This window comes from Hyposmocoma kahamanoa, unplaced genomic scaffold (assembly GCF_003589595.1).
Source record: "Hyposmocoma kahamanoa isolate Upper Pololo Valley unplaced genomic scaffold, ASM358959v1 93, whole genome shotgun sequence".
Classification (NCBI taxonomy): Eukaryota; Metazoa; Arthropoda; class Insecta; order Lepidoptera; family Cosmopterigidae; genus Hyposmocoma; species Hyposmocoma kahamanoa.
The window spans coordinates 15,880,830-15,899,389 of record NW_020654810.1 but is presented as its reverse complement, the minus strand read 5'-3'; the positions used below and the strand labels follow the sequence as shown (position 1 = coordinate 15,899,389).

Sequence of the window (18,560 nt, the reverse complement as noted above, 5' to 3'; positions counted from 1 at the left end):
CACTGGGTACAGAATGCATTGAATGAAAATCATGAACAGGTTCATTCACTGTCATTTAGTGTAACAAAACTACCCCTTGTGATACCTACGTGACTGAGAAGGTAATACTCCATCGTCCATACTTCGGAACTTTATTGCGGACGTCAAGCCTTATCTATAGATTATGTAAGTGGGATTGCGACTTTGCTAACGTTTACGAATGGTAGAAAAGTACACTCATGAATATATTTAGAGGATCTCTAAAAAAGGATTGAATTATTATAACAACGTTCAAGTGAAACTCTGGCCTCATATTCTAGAACGTTTAATTTGAAAAAAGAATTACTTCAATCGTCTTATACGGACAACAGTTGTTCATATATGCGGTTATCATAACTCGATATTTAATTACGTTCCTTTAAATAATTATGTGCATGAATATATTTATATATCGAGTTCTATAGGAAATGAAACTATTTTTCCGGATTTAAATCGCGTATATTTGTTTTTTCAAACAAACCCTTTTTTGAAAAAACCAAAATACGCGATTTCCGGAATCCGGAAAAATAGTTTCATTTCCTATATATTTATATAACATTTATTTGTATTTTTTCATTATGTTCATGATTTTGTAGAGCCGCAATAATTTTTTAACTGGTTTTATATGCAATCCGCGAGCAGAATTTGAACTGCAAAATGTTAGTTCACTTGCAATTGAGATACAGTTGCAATGCAATTAATCAGTGTGCTGCCGTGCAAACTGCTCTCCGGCTGTATTCCAACTGCTATTTGACACTTGCAGTGCGGTTGGAAAGCTGCTCGTGTCACATACGCAGATAAAAGTAAAAACTCTGGTTTATTGTAGTACTACATTATGGCATCACAACAATTCACAAATCACAACAAAATATGTGAAATCCCGTGTGGCTACGCACTTAAAGAATATATATTTTTAAACTGATTTTTTATTTGGAATCTATTCAAGCATCACACTAACATTGTTTGTTTGAAATGTTGGACATAGTAAAATTAATAGGCCAAATGACATTTTACAAAGCTCTCTAGTAACGTTGCGAACGAGAATAGGTATTTCCTTTGCTTCCTGGTTGATCCACTTTAGAAATAAACAATGAGCTGATTGTGTTCTGTACTAAACACAGGTTATTTATTATCCACAAAAGCAGGTAAAACGTTAGGAGTTATTCCCCATAAACACTCTCGTCTACAGATTTTGTATTGGGCACGAGTTCAATATTCAACATTGAAAGTGGTAAATGTATTACCACCACACAAATAATAACGAAACAAAGTAAAAGGTATAATAAAGCACCAATTTACGGTAAGTAAAGAGTTTTGAAACTTTTCTAAATTATGCGCCCGAAATAATAATTATTTAATTTCTTTTTCTCCTTTCTCTAAATTTCCTACAGATATATAGCATAGTATAATAACAATGTCTCCAATGAACACTACGCCAACTTTATTATTTGGTCATTTTCTGTTATTTTTGTAAACAGCCATATTTATTTACTAATATGCTCCCCGAATTTTGTGAAAAAAAAAACAAAAAACAAAATTGGAAACAAATACAAAAAAACGAATTTTGTGTAAAAAAGAAATAAAAAACAAAATAAAACAAGTACAGGTTTTCATTGGAGGTAGCGATACTACTGTATGGTAATAATAATAAAATGCGCGTGTGACGACCAGCGCTATGCAACTCGAATGCATCGCGAAATTATGCAAATGTGTGCGTTCATACACTGCACGCGGTGAGCGCGCACACATACAAACCGCGCTGCTACCTGTGTGTGGAGTTGCCATACTTGTCTTATTATACTACGAGTGTGTACATAGTGAGTGTTTTTGTACAATTATTAGAAGAATTACTTATTTATTTATTGCACCTTCTGTTTACGTAATTATTTTCAGATAATTGGTTTTTGTTCTATTTAGATACTATATTCAGAGTATATGTATATGGCAGACAATTACATGTAAAAATGAAAAGCTTCCAAATGTGAACGTAAAAAATACAACCATTGCTGAACTATTGAACCCAGAGTACCTACCTACAAATAACATGTGCGATGGAATTGCATAAAATCATTCCACTATTCACTTTCTATCATCAAGGGACTAGACGTAGGCTGGGGTTCCACCCTTATGTTGTGGAAATACTCAAGATTCGCACATAGCGTTAAGCTTCCACATTTATATGGCGTACGGCATTGGAGTGGAATTTTTAGTAGAAGTAGATCTCTTTGTGAAAGAGTTCGTCTAGGGAAGTACTGCCACCTTTCCTATTTCTGCCGCCAACCAGTAATGTGAGCATTACCGCGTTTCGGTTTTGAAGGGTAAGGGTGCTGGTGAAATTACAGGCACATGGGACTTGTCAACTTATGTCTCAGGGTGACGGGGTGCAGTCGTTGCGACTTAAAGCTCTGAAGGGACCTGTAACTGTTATGGATAGGCATGTCGCTTACTACCAGGCGCACGACTTGTTCGTCCCGTCACTTGGTATTATAAAAATAATCCCCTGAAGCTGATTTGTTCCCTGAACGTTATTACTTGAGCCTTTTCAAAGTGAGACTGAATAGGCATTATACATATATTATAGATGTGCACGCTCCATCGTCGACCTCATAGTCACTTTCCATTAGGTGAGATGGAAGTCAACTGCGCACTTATTTTAACCATAAAAAAATGACAATCAAGTCACTCAAATCAAATTCTTTATGATATTGTGTGAATTCATGTAATTACATGGGTTATAAAGGCATTATAAGAATGCATTTTGAATCATTAGAAGATTAAGTTACAAGATACAAAGTCATTGATCATAACAGTTTTTTTTATTCCAAACGCTATTACAGAAAAGATCGATGCGATAAGCGTCATCGAGTTCATTAAATAATACTAACGGTCTGGGTAGAACACTAGTATTTGTAAGACTAGGTTGTGTTCACTGTTCTTAGTAAGAAATTATAGAGTAACATTCGGTATTGTATTGTGACACAATAGGTGTCACACTACATATAATAGAGGTTACTGCGTCTATTGATTACAAATTGTGATGTAAGAAAATAATAATAGCAAACTGCTTGCAAAATCACAGAAAAAATTCTGACACAAAATTATGACATTGAACATATTATGTTTTTCTGATCATGATCTATAGCAACAATTTAGAAGCAATAAATGTAATTTATGATGGATGTCGCCACAATTTATTTATTTAGTTTGCTACGACTATGTCATTGTACCTATTACGTTCACTTAAGTAGATACCTAAATAAAACAAATACAGTAATGGCAATAATAAATAATAGATGATAATAACATAAAAATCAGAAAAGAATAATAAACAGAAAGTTCATACAGATAGAAGCAGACGAAATAGATCCTACCTACCTCCCGCGATGTAGATGCACACCACACTGCATTTACTTGATTTTGGTCCGTAAGTGTGGTCAAAACTAACCAAAAGACTGAGAATAAAAACAGAAAAAACTTTAACCCTCTCTGGGTACTACCCGGAACATCCAGACTAGAACAAATTTGAAAAAGTTCATTTCTCAAGTTGATCCTACTGGGAATCTAACCCATGAAGTCCTCATCTAGAGTCTACAGCGTAAAGGGCCACCAAGATCGTCAATTAAATAAGTAATACGCAAAGTGTTAGTATAACATTCGTAACAAAATATGAATGTCAAACTACTGGATTTAATAAGTTTAACGTAATTTTTTACCCGACTTCAAAAAAGGAGGAGGTTCTCAATTCGACATTATGTTTTTTTTGTATGTATGTTACGCGATAACTAGGCATTTGTGAACCGATTCTGATGATTCTTTTTTTGTTGGAAAGAGGGGTACCTCAGGAGTTGTCCCATTTAAATTTGAAAATGTTCCACCTTCAAGGGTGGCAAACTAGAGGATGAATGGCTTTTGAGGTCGGTTTTTTATTATGTAATGAAGTAATAAATAATTGATGACAATCACAGAACTATAAAACAGTAAAAGTGCTTACCTACTTTGCGTGGCACAAGTGCCAACAGTATGCGAAGTTCCACATACTTAAGCTCAGTCCGCCATTTTCGCTTTGTACGTTAAGGTCGTGTCAATTACCTTGCGCAAAACCTCGACAATCGAAATTCAAATACGGCATTGGTTTTTGGCATTGACTTACAAATAAATGGACGACGGGTCTAATACAAAAACCACGAAAAAAATGTCCCAAGTCAACCTATTCGAAATTTAAATTGTAATGTCATCGCAGTATCGCGCTGTCAGTAGAACAAATGAAGACTAAAGCGGAGTGTCGCGCTCTGTATACGATTTTAGCGCCTTACAAGTGCGGACACTTTTTAGCGCGGACCCGACGTCCATATAATTGTAAGTCAATGGTTTTTGGCCAGGAGCTCAAATTTTTAAGATACTAAACATAGATATTTTTACTAGATACATTAAGAAAATATTATTTATTATAATAAAGATAGAGGATCATCAATCCAAGTCACTGAATACTTGGGAAGCTCCTTTCCCGTGACAATCTTGAATGAAATTTTGAACAGTCCCGATTTAAACGCCAGTAGCAGGTAATCTGCCATCATGTGCACACGCACATGGTGACAGATTACTGATGAACGCCACCGACCTTAATAGCGGTCTTTCATAGCCTTAATATTCTGGTGAAATCTTTCACGTTGCTGACAAGATTCATTCTCATTGATCTCTAGTAACTGGCGAAATGTTGGGATTGGCATTTCCTCAGAGTGAGGGACCGAATGCATGGAAAGACAACATGAGTGTACCACACAAATATGATTCAAAATGTGTTGTATAGCATTTAAGTTTATTTAAAAAGAGCAAACCCTAGAGTTTCTTGCTCGTTCTTCTCAGGGCGGTAAGCGTAGTGAACGAGCAGTAGCTTAAAAATGACGTTTTCAGGTGTAAAAATTGTACCTATGGAATAAATGATTGTTTGACTTTGTTAAATACAAGTTAAAAAAAATGCTGACCGTAGAAACTAGAGCTGATACCGATTTTGTATTTCGATTCAGCGCCCCAGATATAAATAAAATCAGTTCTGAAATCCTAGGCACAAAAAAAATTGTTATTCTGAGTTTTGGCGACAGTGCTTCTGATAGTAATCTTAGGCTTAAGGCACTTCCATTGTTTTTTGTCTTCCATGGTAAGCATCGATTCGTTGTAAAATGGTTATCCTTTCGTTTTAGTGGCATTTAGTGGAAGAAACAAAGCTTTCTCGTTTTGTACGACAACCCGAGTGAGACAACATAGTAATATTTTAGTGTGCGGGTGCATCAAAGACTGACCAGTTACTATTTTTTCATATATCTCGGGTATTTTTGTCTTAACGCACACACTCACTGCCATGGACACAGTCATAGACAACTACTAGTTACACCCAAACTCACGAGAGAAATATATGCCAAACATGTATTTCTCCTGGTTCAGAAATCGGTAACCGTTCGGCCAACAGGCTATGGTTACTATGGTTACTTCTGGAATCTGAAATAATAACGATAGCAGTTAAAAGCCACCTTTTAATCATAATTATGAATGCTTGTGTCGCTTCATATAGTACACTGTACAGCCATTATAACGTTATGGTGGTAAATTTTAATGAAATTAGGCATAAAACTTCACATCACGATAAGGACGGTAAGGACCGAAATCTGTCATGTTGATCTTTACCCGTAAAAACGGAATACTGAATTAAATAACATTTTTAAGAACGCATAATAGTTTTTAACCTCATAAAGTTACGTTTTAAAACATCTCTAAACGCTCATTTACATAGTCTTCGATGTAAAAGATTAGGTAATTAAATAAATCACTCGGAACATATTGAGATCGCTATAAGTTTTACGAGTAACACGTTAAATCATGTAGGTGAACATCGCTCATTTGCCTGCATTCGTGATCTTATCATACGAGTTGGCTACTACCCAAATACTTTCACTTATTGTATGCTTTTACATAAAAAACTATAGCGATCGTTTTCCTCGCCATTTTTCTATAAAGATAATCTGAAGAAACTGTAGTTACAAGATTCCAGAGCTCACTATAAAAAAAGATTTTGTACAATAACTAAAATTAATTTACTGGCCATATGTTTAGTGGTGCACTTATTACCTTTACGTCGATGACTACTACATAAAGGATTCTATGCACATATTTATCGCATACGCCGAACTGAAGTAAGAGTATTAAAATAAATATATATTCCGCAATAAATTCAGATTACTGTTGGCAAGAAATAAATAAAATATAAATACAACTCTATTTACACCAAACAACAAATACTCTAATTTATACAACTACAGAAAGAAGATCCGGTTGGAATGTCGAGATAATTACTTTCGCCCGCATGGAACTCAATAATGATGTAATTAAATGAAACACGACACATGTGCATGGCATGGATGTAACTAAAGACAGATAACAGGAATAATGCGTCTAAATCCAGACAGATACTAATAATCGTTGAATAACGCACCTATACCAAAATAAGTAAAATTTAGTTAATATTAGAGCATATTGATGATATCACGAGTCTAATTATAATCATTTCCAATACATACGTAATTATAAAAATTACAAATATATCTCAATATAGTACATAGATTTTACGACTTACAACACTAAACACCAGTCAACACGTGATCAAGGAACGTGAGAAAGTAACCGTTTTGAATCCAATATTATCTCACCATATTTAACTTTTTTAAACGCTCTTTATCTCTTTTATTAATACAATTTAGAAAGCTCTGTGTAAGTTAGCCTAAATATAAAGTATGACTTTAATAACAAAAAATGATTCATGAAAAAGAAGTGCCAGGGAAGTCTTTGATATCAGTTAACTTTATCACAGTTAAACTCGGGTGGCAACAGATCCGTTTGCGTTTTATAAATAAAATATAAACCCGGCCAGATGCTTCCTCGAAAAAGCATTATTTAGATGAAGAAACAAATGATACATGAATGGCAATAATCTCGCTAAATCCCTCTATAAAGCGTAAGCAATCTTTTATTTTGGCTAGTTTTACTACACAATACTAAAGGAGATTGCGAAAATACTGCTCCGAAGAAAATGTCTCTGCGCCAACTCATAATCTACATTTTTATCCCTCACATCTCCTATGTAAGTCAGTTGAGAAGTCAATAAAATTTCGCTTAGCATTCCTTATTCACAAAACTATGGCTAAATAAAATGAGGCTATTTCTAAGACTGCAAGAGAGGACATTTTTGATATTTTGTCTGCGAAACGCTGATGTAAGATGTGAATGGTTATTAGCGGAATAGACCTCAACATTTCAGACTTGATAATACAAGCAATAGTGACCTTTTGTATTATTGTTATAGTATCATCGGATATTAAACACCTGTATATAGGGTATAATCGTAAATTTATTCTAATTTTTGAAATTTATTTCGGCGGCGATGCTGAATCGAAAAGAAAATATGCAATGCAATTTTTTTCTTTTTGATTCCGCTGTGGAAATTTTAACCTAGGAGCCTTGTGAACGATTAGATCTTAAGGTGAATAATGACGATCTGCAAGGTATTATTCCGTCCATCGCAAACTAGGAAATTAGCACCATAGGTTGATGTAACTCACCTCGTTTACGCCAAATATAGATACCACACGAATTATCCGCGCTAGAACACGCTACGCGAATGAAACCTTACACCGTCTTAATGAATCGAGACAGTATCGAAGGAGAGTCAGTATCATTGTTTGTGATGAAAAATATATTCCACACAAAGGTTGAATCGGCAAGTCTGAACAGTGTCCAATAATGAAAAACCACAAAAATGTTAGAATCTAACTGTTTGGTGACTCAGATGCAGCATCATAGACCGTTCCTTAGATTTATATTGAAGTAAATGGACGTGCTCTTGACCACTACCTAGCCCTGGAGCAAAGATAGGATCTTAGATGGAACGAGCTCGTCCAGAAGATGCCTATTCAGTAGCACCTTAAATATACTCGGATTGTGCTTGGAAACAGTCGCAGTCAGGGAATTCCATTCTTGGGCAGTGCCCATAATAAAAGATCTCGAAAAGCGCTTAGTACGCCTAAAGGAAATACCGACCAAGTAAGGATGGAGGAGGATCCCACCATATGTCCGATGGTATGAACAGATGGAGCTCATGGGCACACTCACCGAAATATATTCTGTAGAAAACCGTCACGCAACTTTGCGCCGAAGGGCTAAACTATGAAATTCAGATTCGAACTTATTCTTATTCGAACATAACTTACTCGCTTGGAGGTTTCCACGCGAGTAAGTTATGTTCGAGACTACCCAATCGATTTGAATCAGCATGCTGGCCACCGATATTCACCACTACTTCAACGCGATAACACCAAAGCGCGTACTGCCAAACAAACTATCTCCATTTTATAGGAATTGCAGATTGAAGAGCTTCGTCACCCTCCACGTTTACTAACTCCTGCCGGCAACCATTTTAACCGCAATTTAGATGATTATCGCTATCGAAAATAATCTAAACGCCAAGGAAAACAATTTAGTTTCCGTGAAACAGTCGGTAATGAATTCGAAGCCTTTGGATTCCGGGTCCCCAGTATCCTACCTATTTCCAATAAGGTGGCAGAAGTGATAACGCGGATGCATATTTTGATTAAATAAATGTTAGAAATTAAATAATTTTTTCGGATTTAAATCGTGTAAAAATCCGTGTCACGGATTTAAAGAGCGTGAAAATTTGGGTTAAGTAAACGATTCTTTTATGGGGAACTGTATACAATTTTACAATAAGATTCCGGATCATTACATTAAAATTATCATTTCCTTAGTTTAAAACTTAATTTAAAAGTATTTTAATTTAAAAGTCATATTAAAGAATTGATAATGAATGATGCATGGAAAGAAGACATGGGTCTAGATTCTAGACAAATTTAATTCAAAGTGTTATTCCATACATGGCATTTACGTTTATTTGAAAAGAGCAACCCTTAGATTTTCTTGCTCGTTCTTCTCAGGAAAATCAGCGCAGTGAACAACAGTGGCCTACTCGTAAAAAATGTTTATGTTTTAAAGTGTAAATTTATTTTACCTATGGAATAAACGATTCTTTGAGTTAGACTAATAAATATTTTTTGAAACAAATAATTTTGTAAAACATTTTTTGTTTGTATGCTCGCATATAGAACGGAATCATAGTCCCCTATCATTATATGTACCCACAATGAACCTTACCTTCTTCGCCTTCTATTCAGTGACATATCAATAGAATATTCTTTACTTTGCATTAAAATGTATTATCTATCAGCATTATATTGCATATTCGCCGACTTTGCGTACCTATTCAGAAATGTGTTCATGATAAGGAAAATGATTCTAAAACTGATTTAATATCATAGACTTCCCTCAAAAATCATTCACAAACGTCTTTAGCTGACAACTAATAAAGACATTATAAAATAACCCTCTTCAAACAGGAAAAGGTTCCCTTGGAAGGCTTAAAACAATTGTTATACCACTGAAATAAATATCTATAACGAAAAGTCAACAGTTAATTTCCTTCCCTCTTTTCTGGAAAGACAATTCAAATTATGTTTTAAAGGAAATTTCATTTAGCTTTACTACTCTTTTTATTGGAATCAGACAGAGTAAATTCCAAAAATCTTAGTTTATATTTATAAAAAAAAAATTACGTTATCATGTATTTACCTACATAAAGCGTATCTTATCACATGGTGCAAATATTAAATAAATGATCTTATTTAAAAGAAATCTAATAATATATATATAATATAATACGTACTATGATGCAAGAGAGTTAGGCGGCGTTTTAATGATAAAGTCCATTGCTATCTTAATTTAAAGTCTACACTCCAAGCTATAATAACATCATTTTCCTTCAAAATACATCGTTATACTAAATTTATTATCCCTTCATGTTTTGCTTTGTAGTCATTTAAATAATAGTTAGTAGAGAGACGTTATTATTGTCGAAGAGGTGTACGCCGTATGGACACTATCTATTAACGTCAACTATTCGACGGAAGCATTCATTTGGGCGCATAGATCTGTACATACTTTAACAAATTAATTCTGTTTATAGGTATGTCAATTCTAAAGTCAACGTTGCCGAAATCCGGAAAGCGTCTACTACGCGACACACAAATGTCAAATGGCGACAAAAATTTAAAAAATAGTCTCAACCTAGCCCTCGCTTCACGCCGCCGTCAATTAGCATGTCGTTTGAAGATGCGCTCCTCTCTACCAAAACTGGTTTCGTCACGACATAAAGCCGCTGAAACGAAAATGCGAAACGCACCCTACGGTGGAGATTCTAGAGTCGACTATTTATGAAGCGAAATATGAAATGCGGCTTTACATAAAAGACGACAGTATGTTGGTAGCATAAAGTTGTGTGCGCGACATATGAGTAATGACAACAACGCAGTGGCGTGTGTCGTCTGAGCCGAACGATCCCAGATGTGCGTCGGATGCACGGATTTCACAAGTTATGCAAGCTACACAGAAATATTCCTAGATGGTAATACAAACAAGAATTTCGACCTACATATCTCGCAGAAAATAAAAATGCCTAAATATCTGTTTTCGTAGCTCAATGTTATGCAAATGCCAGTTTGCTTGTATATACTACCACAATACACGGAATTATTATACATATCACATAGAGATCAAACTCCAATTTTATTTAAAATACTTACCTAATGATAAAACAGCTACAAGAACAACAAACAGTATTAGAGATAACAAGTTTTATTACCTACGTTCGCGTTACAGTTAAATTAAGATCAATCAACACTCATTACGAAATTCAACCACTGGGTTACGAAATGCTTTCGAAACAGTTACTAATTATATGATTTAATTAAAATATTGTCGTTTAGTAATAATAATATAAAGTTTATTTTTCCACCACAAAATACATATTACGTACCTACAGCTAGGAACAGTTTACGCGTTGAGTTTATTTTGAAATTGTAATGAGCAAACAGATAAATTTGAAACTGGATTTATATAGAACAATATTAATAGATTTATATAGCAAAAATTGATAGTTACAAAAACGAAATTGGAACATAAAGGGGGTTGTATCAAACATTTTTTATCAAATATCGAAAATTTGAAACAAGGTTTATGAAACTAAGTAAGCAATGACGCGTGAAGTGCATCGAGGCGGACGACTATTCATGTTTGTTAGGAAATGAAACAGAGAACACAAAAAGCCCTAACTTTACCTAACTACTGTGGACAAGCAAAGCACATTCGTTGGTTTCGTGGAAAAAAATTAGCTACAAAAGTGATGGCACATATTCAGTGTCGGCGGCATACAACTCAGTCTAACAGACAATATTAGTACAAATATTCTAGTACACTATTTCTTAACATGAACTGTTATAGCAGACGTGAGGACACTTTGCATATCAAAAGAATAGGTTACTGTGATGCAAAGTAAACCGACCGACAACCGAGAATGCGTTCTTCCTCAAACTGTTCGTGGCGCGTTTCAAAACAAAATAAACGGTTATCCTGTGGTTTATTGCTCGCTAAAAGCTACTCGATGATTTATTATTTTTTCTCTCCTTGATTTATGTCTATGTGTGCTGCAGAATTATTCGCACGCACTGGTTGTCTATTTGTGGCCGTTGAAACTCACAAAACGGTACGTTTATCCGGTCCCTAAACCAAAAACTGTTTGCTCACATACCAACAGCGCGCTTTGTGAGGAGATTATACCAAGATTTGCGGTAATGCGGTCGACTCTTCACTAGCTACTCTTCTGAACACTTCTTTAATCTTTTCCCTGTCAGATCGTCGGCAAATAACCACGTGAAAGTGTACCTTTACTCATGCAAATGTTTTTTCAAGCTCCAATCCAACTGCATCTGTGGTTACCTACCTATTTTATTTTAAATGAAACAACGAATCATGTCGAACACAACTTCAAACACCAAATTATTTTAATATATTTTTTGTAACAGAAATGTGATTATGATAACTGATATTGTACCAGTGCCTAATTTCAAGGATTACGTAGACTTCTCTTTTTAATATACTTAATTAAACAAAAACTTCGGCAAAAAGATATTGTAAGTAACCTCACAGCTTTAGCTACGACACATGTCCAAAGGATTAGCGAACTGTTGGTTGAGAAAGGGGTCGATCAACGAATGTTTTTCTGGAGTGCTGTCAAACCCAGCTGCTGGATCCCAACATCTACAACTAATATAGTACCACAGGAAATATCCGTTGGCAGTTTGAATTACGTTCCGATCACAAGACTAGTGGAGGGTAACGAATCTTGTTTTTAGAATGGGAAGAATTTTTATTATTAGAACGGAATACGAAGCATTTCTAAAATATTTTTTAGATTAATTTATAAAACAGAACAAACAAATGTCGTTTTTACAATGGCTGTATATAGGTACCTCTATCCATAACTAAACAAACGGGAAAACAGAGGTTTTCTGAAACCGCGTTTGTAACTCGTAAACCTATTTCTATCTTTGCATACAGTTTAGAAACAGTGTCAAACCGAGGTACCACTCAAATTAACGTAATGAGATATATTCCCAATAAGCACTAGGTAATGCCTACAGTTACATCGGTATCGAATCTTAAACCGTCACGACTGAAGCAAGACTGGGCTTGAAACACCAAGTTGTACACCCTGATTGGCAGCAACTTCGCGAGTCTGCGTCATCGAGCGAACCTCTCTCAAAGTGGAAATTAAATAAGGACAATCCGTTCGTTCTGCATCAGAGACTCGCCTGCTGCATTATTCAACGTATGCAAAATCTCTGGATTAATAATAGATGAAGGCGAAGGTGAATTCCTCGCAATCGAGTAAGGAATTGAGTTGTGACCCTTTCAGTCTCTGAAAGGGGTTCGCGCGCTTTTGTCTTCACAGGAAATTCAATGATAATTTCCAGCATTCGAACGGATTATTCGTAGATTTTGTTTAAATTCATTTTTTTTCGTGCGTATCTACAGTAAAAATTCATGGTAAAATCGACATATGGAGAAAATATTGTATAGACAAACATTGTGTTCTATCAAAATTCAACCGATACCAAATTCATTAATTGATTCAATATTTAAGGCTGATAGCTGTAAAGCTCTGGTTTTCTTAATGAAAAATACGATATAAAGAAGGGCATCACAAATGACTGGAGAATTAGGTACTAAGAAATCTAAGGATGTCGTATAACAAAACCATAGAGTAAAGGCGCCGACACAATCCGCGTGCGCACGAGTCGGTCAAACAATCGTCTTCTCAATAGGCGTAACGAGTTCAGCGGCGATCCCTTTCGCATCAGTATTATTCGGTCTAACAACAAAAGTCGACGAACTTAAGCATTACCGGTTCGAAACTTAAAAATTGACTGAACAGCACCTGTCGGTGGTGGCATTTAAACAAAAATTGTAAATTTGAAATGGGCAGGTAAATATGTAGAGAACCATGAAATGTTAGTTATAGATAAATATACTTTTATTGTTAACTCATCTGTCTTCGGTGAATAAATCTGATTTAACGGAAAATCAGCTGAATGCTTAACTCCCACATTTTATCCATACGAGATTGTCAAAGCCGCGGCAAAGTTGTATAACAGAATAGTTACTGTAACTGACATATCGTCGGTTAAAAGGTAAAACTCACTAATAGCCTAATTGGCCAAAGGGAGATAATTAAGATTTTGTATTTTTTCATTATGAAAAATCACTAAAGGACTGGTATGTATTAAAACATGAAGGACACCACAGACTTACTGAATTTTTCTTGTCATAGATGTTCTTCCCAATAAAGCAAAATTGAAAAAATCTAGTTTTTGAACAAAATGTCACTTAATGAGTTTTACCTTTTAACCGACGATATTATGTATTATGTATGTATGTAACGAGTATCCGTAACTTTACGCTTCTGTAACAACGCGTTGACAATCAACTAGTCCCTGACCAGTTATTATAACGGGATACGACTTTACTGCATTCAGATAAACTACTTGAGCACAAAGCGTCATAAAACTCGTACATATTAATAAATATTAGAAGATAAGCACGCATCCTCAACTAAATGTGTTTGTATGTAAAATAACTAAAACATCCACATTATGCATTTAACGCAATGTTTATCTGCCACAGTCAGCTAGTAAATGAGTAAATCTTAAAGCTAGCGTGTCAATGATATGTCAAGCGCGAGAAGCGAGCTAGATAATAGAGCTCTACCTTTTGTTCAGAGAACTCAGTGCGCATGGAAACAAAGAAATAATGATTTCTGCTTTGGTAATATAAACCAGAATAACTTAACCCATCGTCGTCCCATTTAATAAACGAAGTAATTGTACTTATTTTCAACAAAAGGTCTCGACTGAAGGAAACATCTCTTATGATCTGACAAACGTAAAAGCTACCAGCAAGCGGTTCTAAAATTATTTTTTTCTCGTTAAATTATCATTAGCTAGCGCTGAAATCTCACCACATCACGGATGATCGGATTTCCTTAATTTACCGTAATAGCTCAATTCCAAATTTGAAATTAATTCTACGTATAATAATACGTATAAGTGTCATAGATGAGATTGTAGTGTAACAACATTTTTTTTGCTCTACAATAACAGGCAAGTACGTTGACATTCGGAAAATCGGTCCAATATTTCGCAGTAAAGTGATTAACTCTATGAAAATATAGTACTACGACCTACACTTTAATTGAATTCGCAATATCCCGGAATGGTTAGTATGCTCTTATCTAATTCATTGATTTACAACGAAATAAATTGGGAGCGTCAGTATATGTCAATCTTATCGTCAAGTTGTGATTGATTTTTATTTTTCACGACGACAGCTAGTATTTCGAGGACATAGATATGATGTATATTCCACTGTGATTAAGTCCATAAGCGTGGTTCCTATCAACTGATAACGCACTGTCGTGATACTAATTTCAAAAATTATCTTATCGTCGTAGCCACAGAAAACATCTTGAGTAAATATCTCGGAATATGAATATAATATTTACTACACGGCGGGGCGTCCCGAAATGTTATGAACAAGTCGTTCTTTTTTATTTGTACACCTGCAGTTAAAAAGTCTTCGTAAACGTATTATAAAAGTCGTACTATGCAGTTTCACGTACGTAAACGGGCAAAAAGTATCACAGGTTTGTCAAAGGGAGAGATAGTTAACAGGCAACGGATTAAATCAATGTAGACGTCTGTTTCATACAGCGGGAATAAGATTCGTTATAAACGGGAATATAGTAAGAGCAGGACGGATAGTTCCATGTTTATTATTTTAAAATGCAGCGTAAAGCTAACGGACGTGAGAGATCAAACGTTATTTTGATATTTCTCGGTAGAGAAGTGAGTGAGCGATCGATCGAGCCGATAATATCTCGAGTACATTGGCTATGCACCGCCCTAGATATCGCCAGAGTACAAAGTTGGCATAGATATAGGGAATCAAAGTGCAGCGTGGGCGCGACCCAATACCGGTGCCGGTGACAGTAGTGTGCGTTGCCTACCGCCGCATGCGCAAAGGTCCGGCCTTCTGCGTCGTACTCGCGCAATTAATTTGAACGCACAATAAAATTGATGGCCTCCATTATGCGTCCACGGGATCGTTAAAGTAAATATAATTTGTAGCTGCAAGAGAAACGATTATTTTACGTCGCATAAATTTAAATATCCAAAAAAACTAAAATTTTGAAAAAAGAAATTGAAAATTTCATCAATCTGATCGCTGTACTGTAGCGGAAATCAATTTTATTTTACAATAAAAAATTTAATTTAAATTAGACGGTAATTGTTTCAGGATTGATTGGAATAAAACAATGAATAACGACTTGTTGTGTATTTCAAATAATTTACAACTTTTGAATACAAGTTAGTGTTCTTATTGCCAATTGTTATACCTATACAATAGACCTAAGAAGACAGAAGCGCGCCGATATCATGCTCTACGTACTTTAGATTGAGGTTATGTTGTTATTACAGTTCGGGGTGAAAGCCGGCTGGGAAATCTCAAGTAGAATTTTCTACTGAAAATTATTCATGATAAGGACGAAAATCGTTCGCAAGCCTGTGGGCGGAAAGGTCGAAGCGTTGGCGGAGGCTGCGCGCGCAGCCGGTATGGCGTCCGCTGCACACCTGACTTCCGATACACCTTCACATCATAACTGAATTACGGTATATTTCACACGCTTACTACGACCGAATCACCCCCGACACGCATATCCACGGGCATCGTAACGCGCACTGTATGCCGTCCACCGACACCGCCAACTTTGGGTCGCAACTAATCAGCTGATTACCAAACTTTTACCGATGTTTATACGCCGAAGTATATACTTCGTCACTGAAAACGGTACACATTTATAGTTTCACGGAACGCAAATGAATCCTTGCGCGGTTTTAGGGCCGAGCAACCGTCACCGAAAGGTGCATCGACTGCATCCGCTCGGGTAGAGCGAGACCGGCGATCAACGGCGAGCGTACCTGGACTAGTCTGCCAGCTGAGTCCTCCGACGAACATCTTCCTGCAAGACAAGCATGTGATTAGATACTAGTAGCGAAAGTAAACATTGAAAGGGCAAAACTTAGGTTACGTACCCTGGATCGTTGGGCACCTCAGCAGGGCTGTGGGCCACGTCCTGATTCTGGGTTTCCATGGGCTCGGGCGCCGATAGGCGCACTACAACTACGAGCGAGCGACGGCGCGGCGGGGACGGCTCCCGGAGTCGCTCGGCTGCACTACCGACTACCGGCACGAGACTGGCGCGCGGCGCACCCCGCCACGCAGCGGCCGCCGCCGCCGCCGCCCGCACCCCGCTCCGCGCGCCGCCGCCGCATCGATTCATTCACTCCGTACACAATTATTCATACGGCCGGCACGAACGCGCAAAGCAGCGCGCTCGGCACCACCACGTGAGCGCGCGGCACGTGCTCGCGCCCCTCCCCCGCCACCGCTAGCGCGCCGCCCCTCCCCGACGCCCGCGCGAGCACGCCCACCGACCCACGCGCCCATCGCCCTCCCCCAATACACTTTACGGCAACTAATCGTAATCCATTACATTTCATACTTTTTTAAACTTAACGACTACCTACTGGACGTTAAATAAACTTGCTGACAAAAGCTTCTCTAAATCTAAATTGGCATTTTAGCTCTAAAGTTATATTTTAGGCATTACATTCTGACGCAACAACCGTCAGAAGTTTCGAATGACAACAACGAATCACATCATACATAGATCTTTATTTGTGTATATCGCACCTTTGGGAAACTCGCGACTGACGCAAGATTACGAAAGAGTCTGTCATCGTGACGTTATAGCCACAACATGCGTAGCACCCGCTACGATACCGCTACGGGGCAATCATGCGCTACGCATGAGGTTATGTCGCTGTCGTCCGTAAGTGTTGCGAAGCGTAGTCTGTTACTTAAACAATACTAGCCATACCTCAGATGGTGTTTTACTTGTCACCGAATAATTAAAATGTAGTCACAAATTACACTTACAATGAAGAAAATAATTGAAATGTTTGTTAAAAGTAGTTTTCTCAATACTGATCAAATTATACAACCTTTCATAAATTGATAAACACATCATTTATTACATAGATTTACAAGCTCGCAATAGAGACATCGACGGTGCAACATTTACAATAAATTACTGTGTTACATTCATAAATTCTAATACTACGTTACAATGTGGAGTTAAAAGCGCAAAACTTTAACGTTTGTACGAATTAAGGGAATTTCCATAAAAAATATATAAATTATTAATTCATTTAACAGTTTTACGCGTCTTAAACCACAAGGTTAATATTAATGCAATTTAATAATACTCTTACTCATTTGTCCACAAACGATTTTACGTAAGGAATGAGAAATTAGTCGAGAGAGGTCAATTACATTAAAATTCCAATAATACTTAATTTATTAATGTTTAAAAAATTTCTGGTGTACACACTTTAAAATGTACAGTCCCATGTCTACAGGACTGATACAGGACCATCGCGTTTGTATCTAATAGTAATAAGGTTCACATTTCTAAAGGTAGATAGCTTTACTATGACTAATATCTCATCCAATATAAGTAGATACGGCAAATACTTTTATCACGCTGAATATCAATCATAAGGATGTTAATAAAAATAATGTGCCAGGTAATCACTTATTGCCCGGTCTCAACTTGAGAATTCTATTTACTACGAGTACCATAATAGCGAAATGAACTCTGGTGACAATACCCATGACACCCAGACCAAAACTTCGAAGAGTTTGCACAAAGCGTTTCGCTTTCACATTCATATGGCGAACGACTATGGAGTGGAATTCCCTGCCTTAAGCGTTGTTGCTTGAACGCTATAACTTGGACCTTTTCAAGGTCAAATTGAATAGGCATTATTTAGGTGTGCATGCTCCATCGTCGACCTCAACTGCACTCTCCATCAGGTGAGATGGAGGTAAAATGCTGAATTATGTTTTTAATAAAAAAGTTTCGTTTTCTAAAAGGTCACTCTAGTAACCGACCGCGGGACCTTTAC

At 36.6% G+C, this 18,560-nt stretch overlaps 1 protein-coding gene across 1 annotated transcript in view; it reads right to left on the bottom strand.

Annotated features, from left to right (window-relative positions):
• The window catches only part of LOC113237074 (RNA-binding protein Musashi homolog Rbp6), a 671,710-nt gene extending 654,840 nt beyond the window's left edge, over positions 1–16,870 (bottom strand). The window contains exons 1-2 of the mRNA XM_026473334.1: positions 16,623–16,870; positions 16,509–16,549 (exon numbers count right to left, since the gene is read on the bottom strand). Coding sequence (XP_026329119.1) covers positions 16,509–16,549; positions 16,623–16,870 — 289 coding nt within the window. The remainder of the gene's footprint in view (positions 1–16,508; positions 16,550–16,622) is intronic.
• Between the last annotated feature and the right edge of the window lie 1,690 nt (positions 16,871–18,560).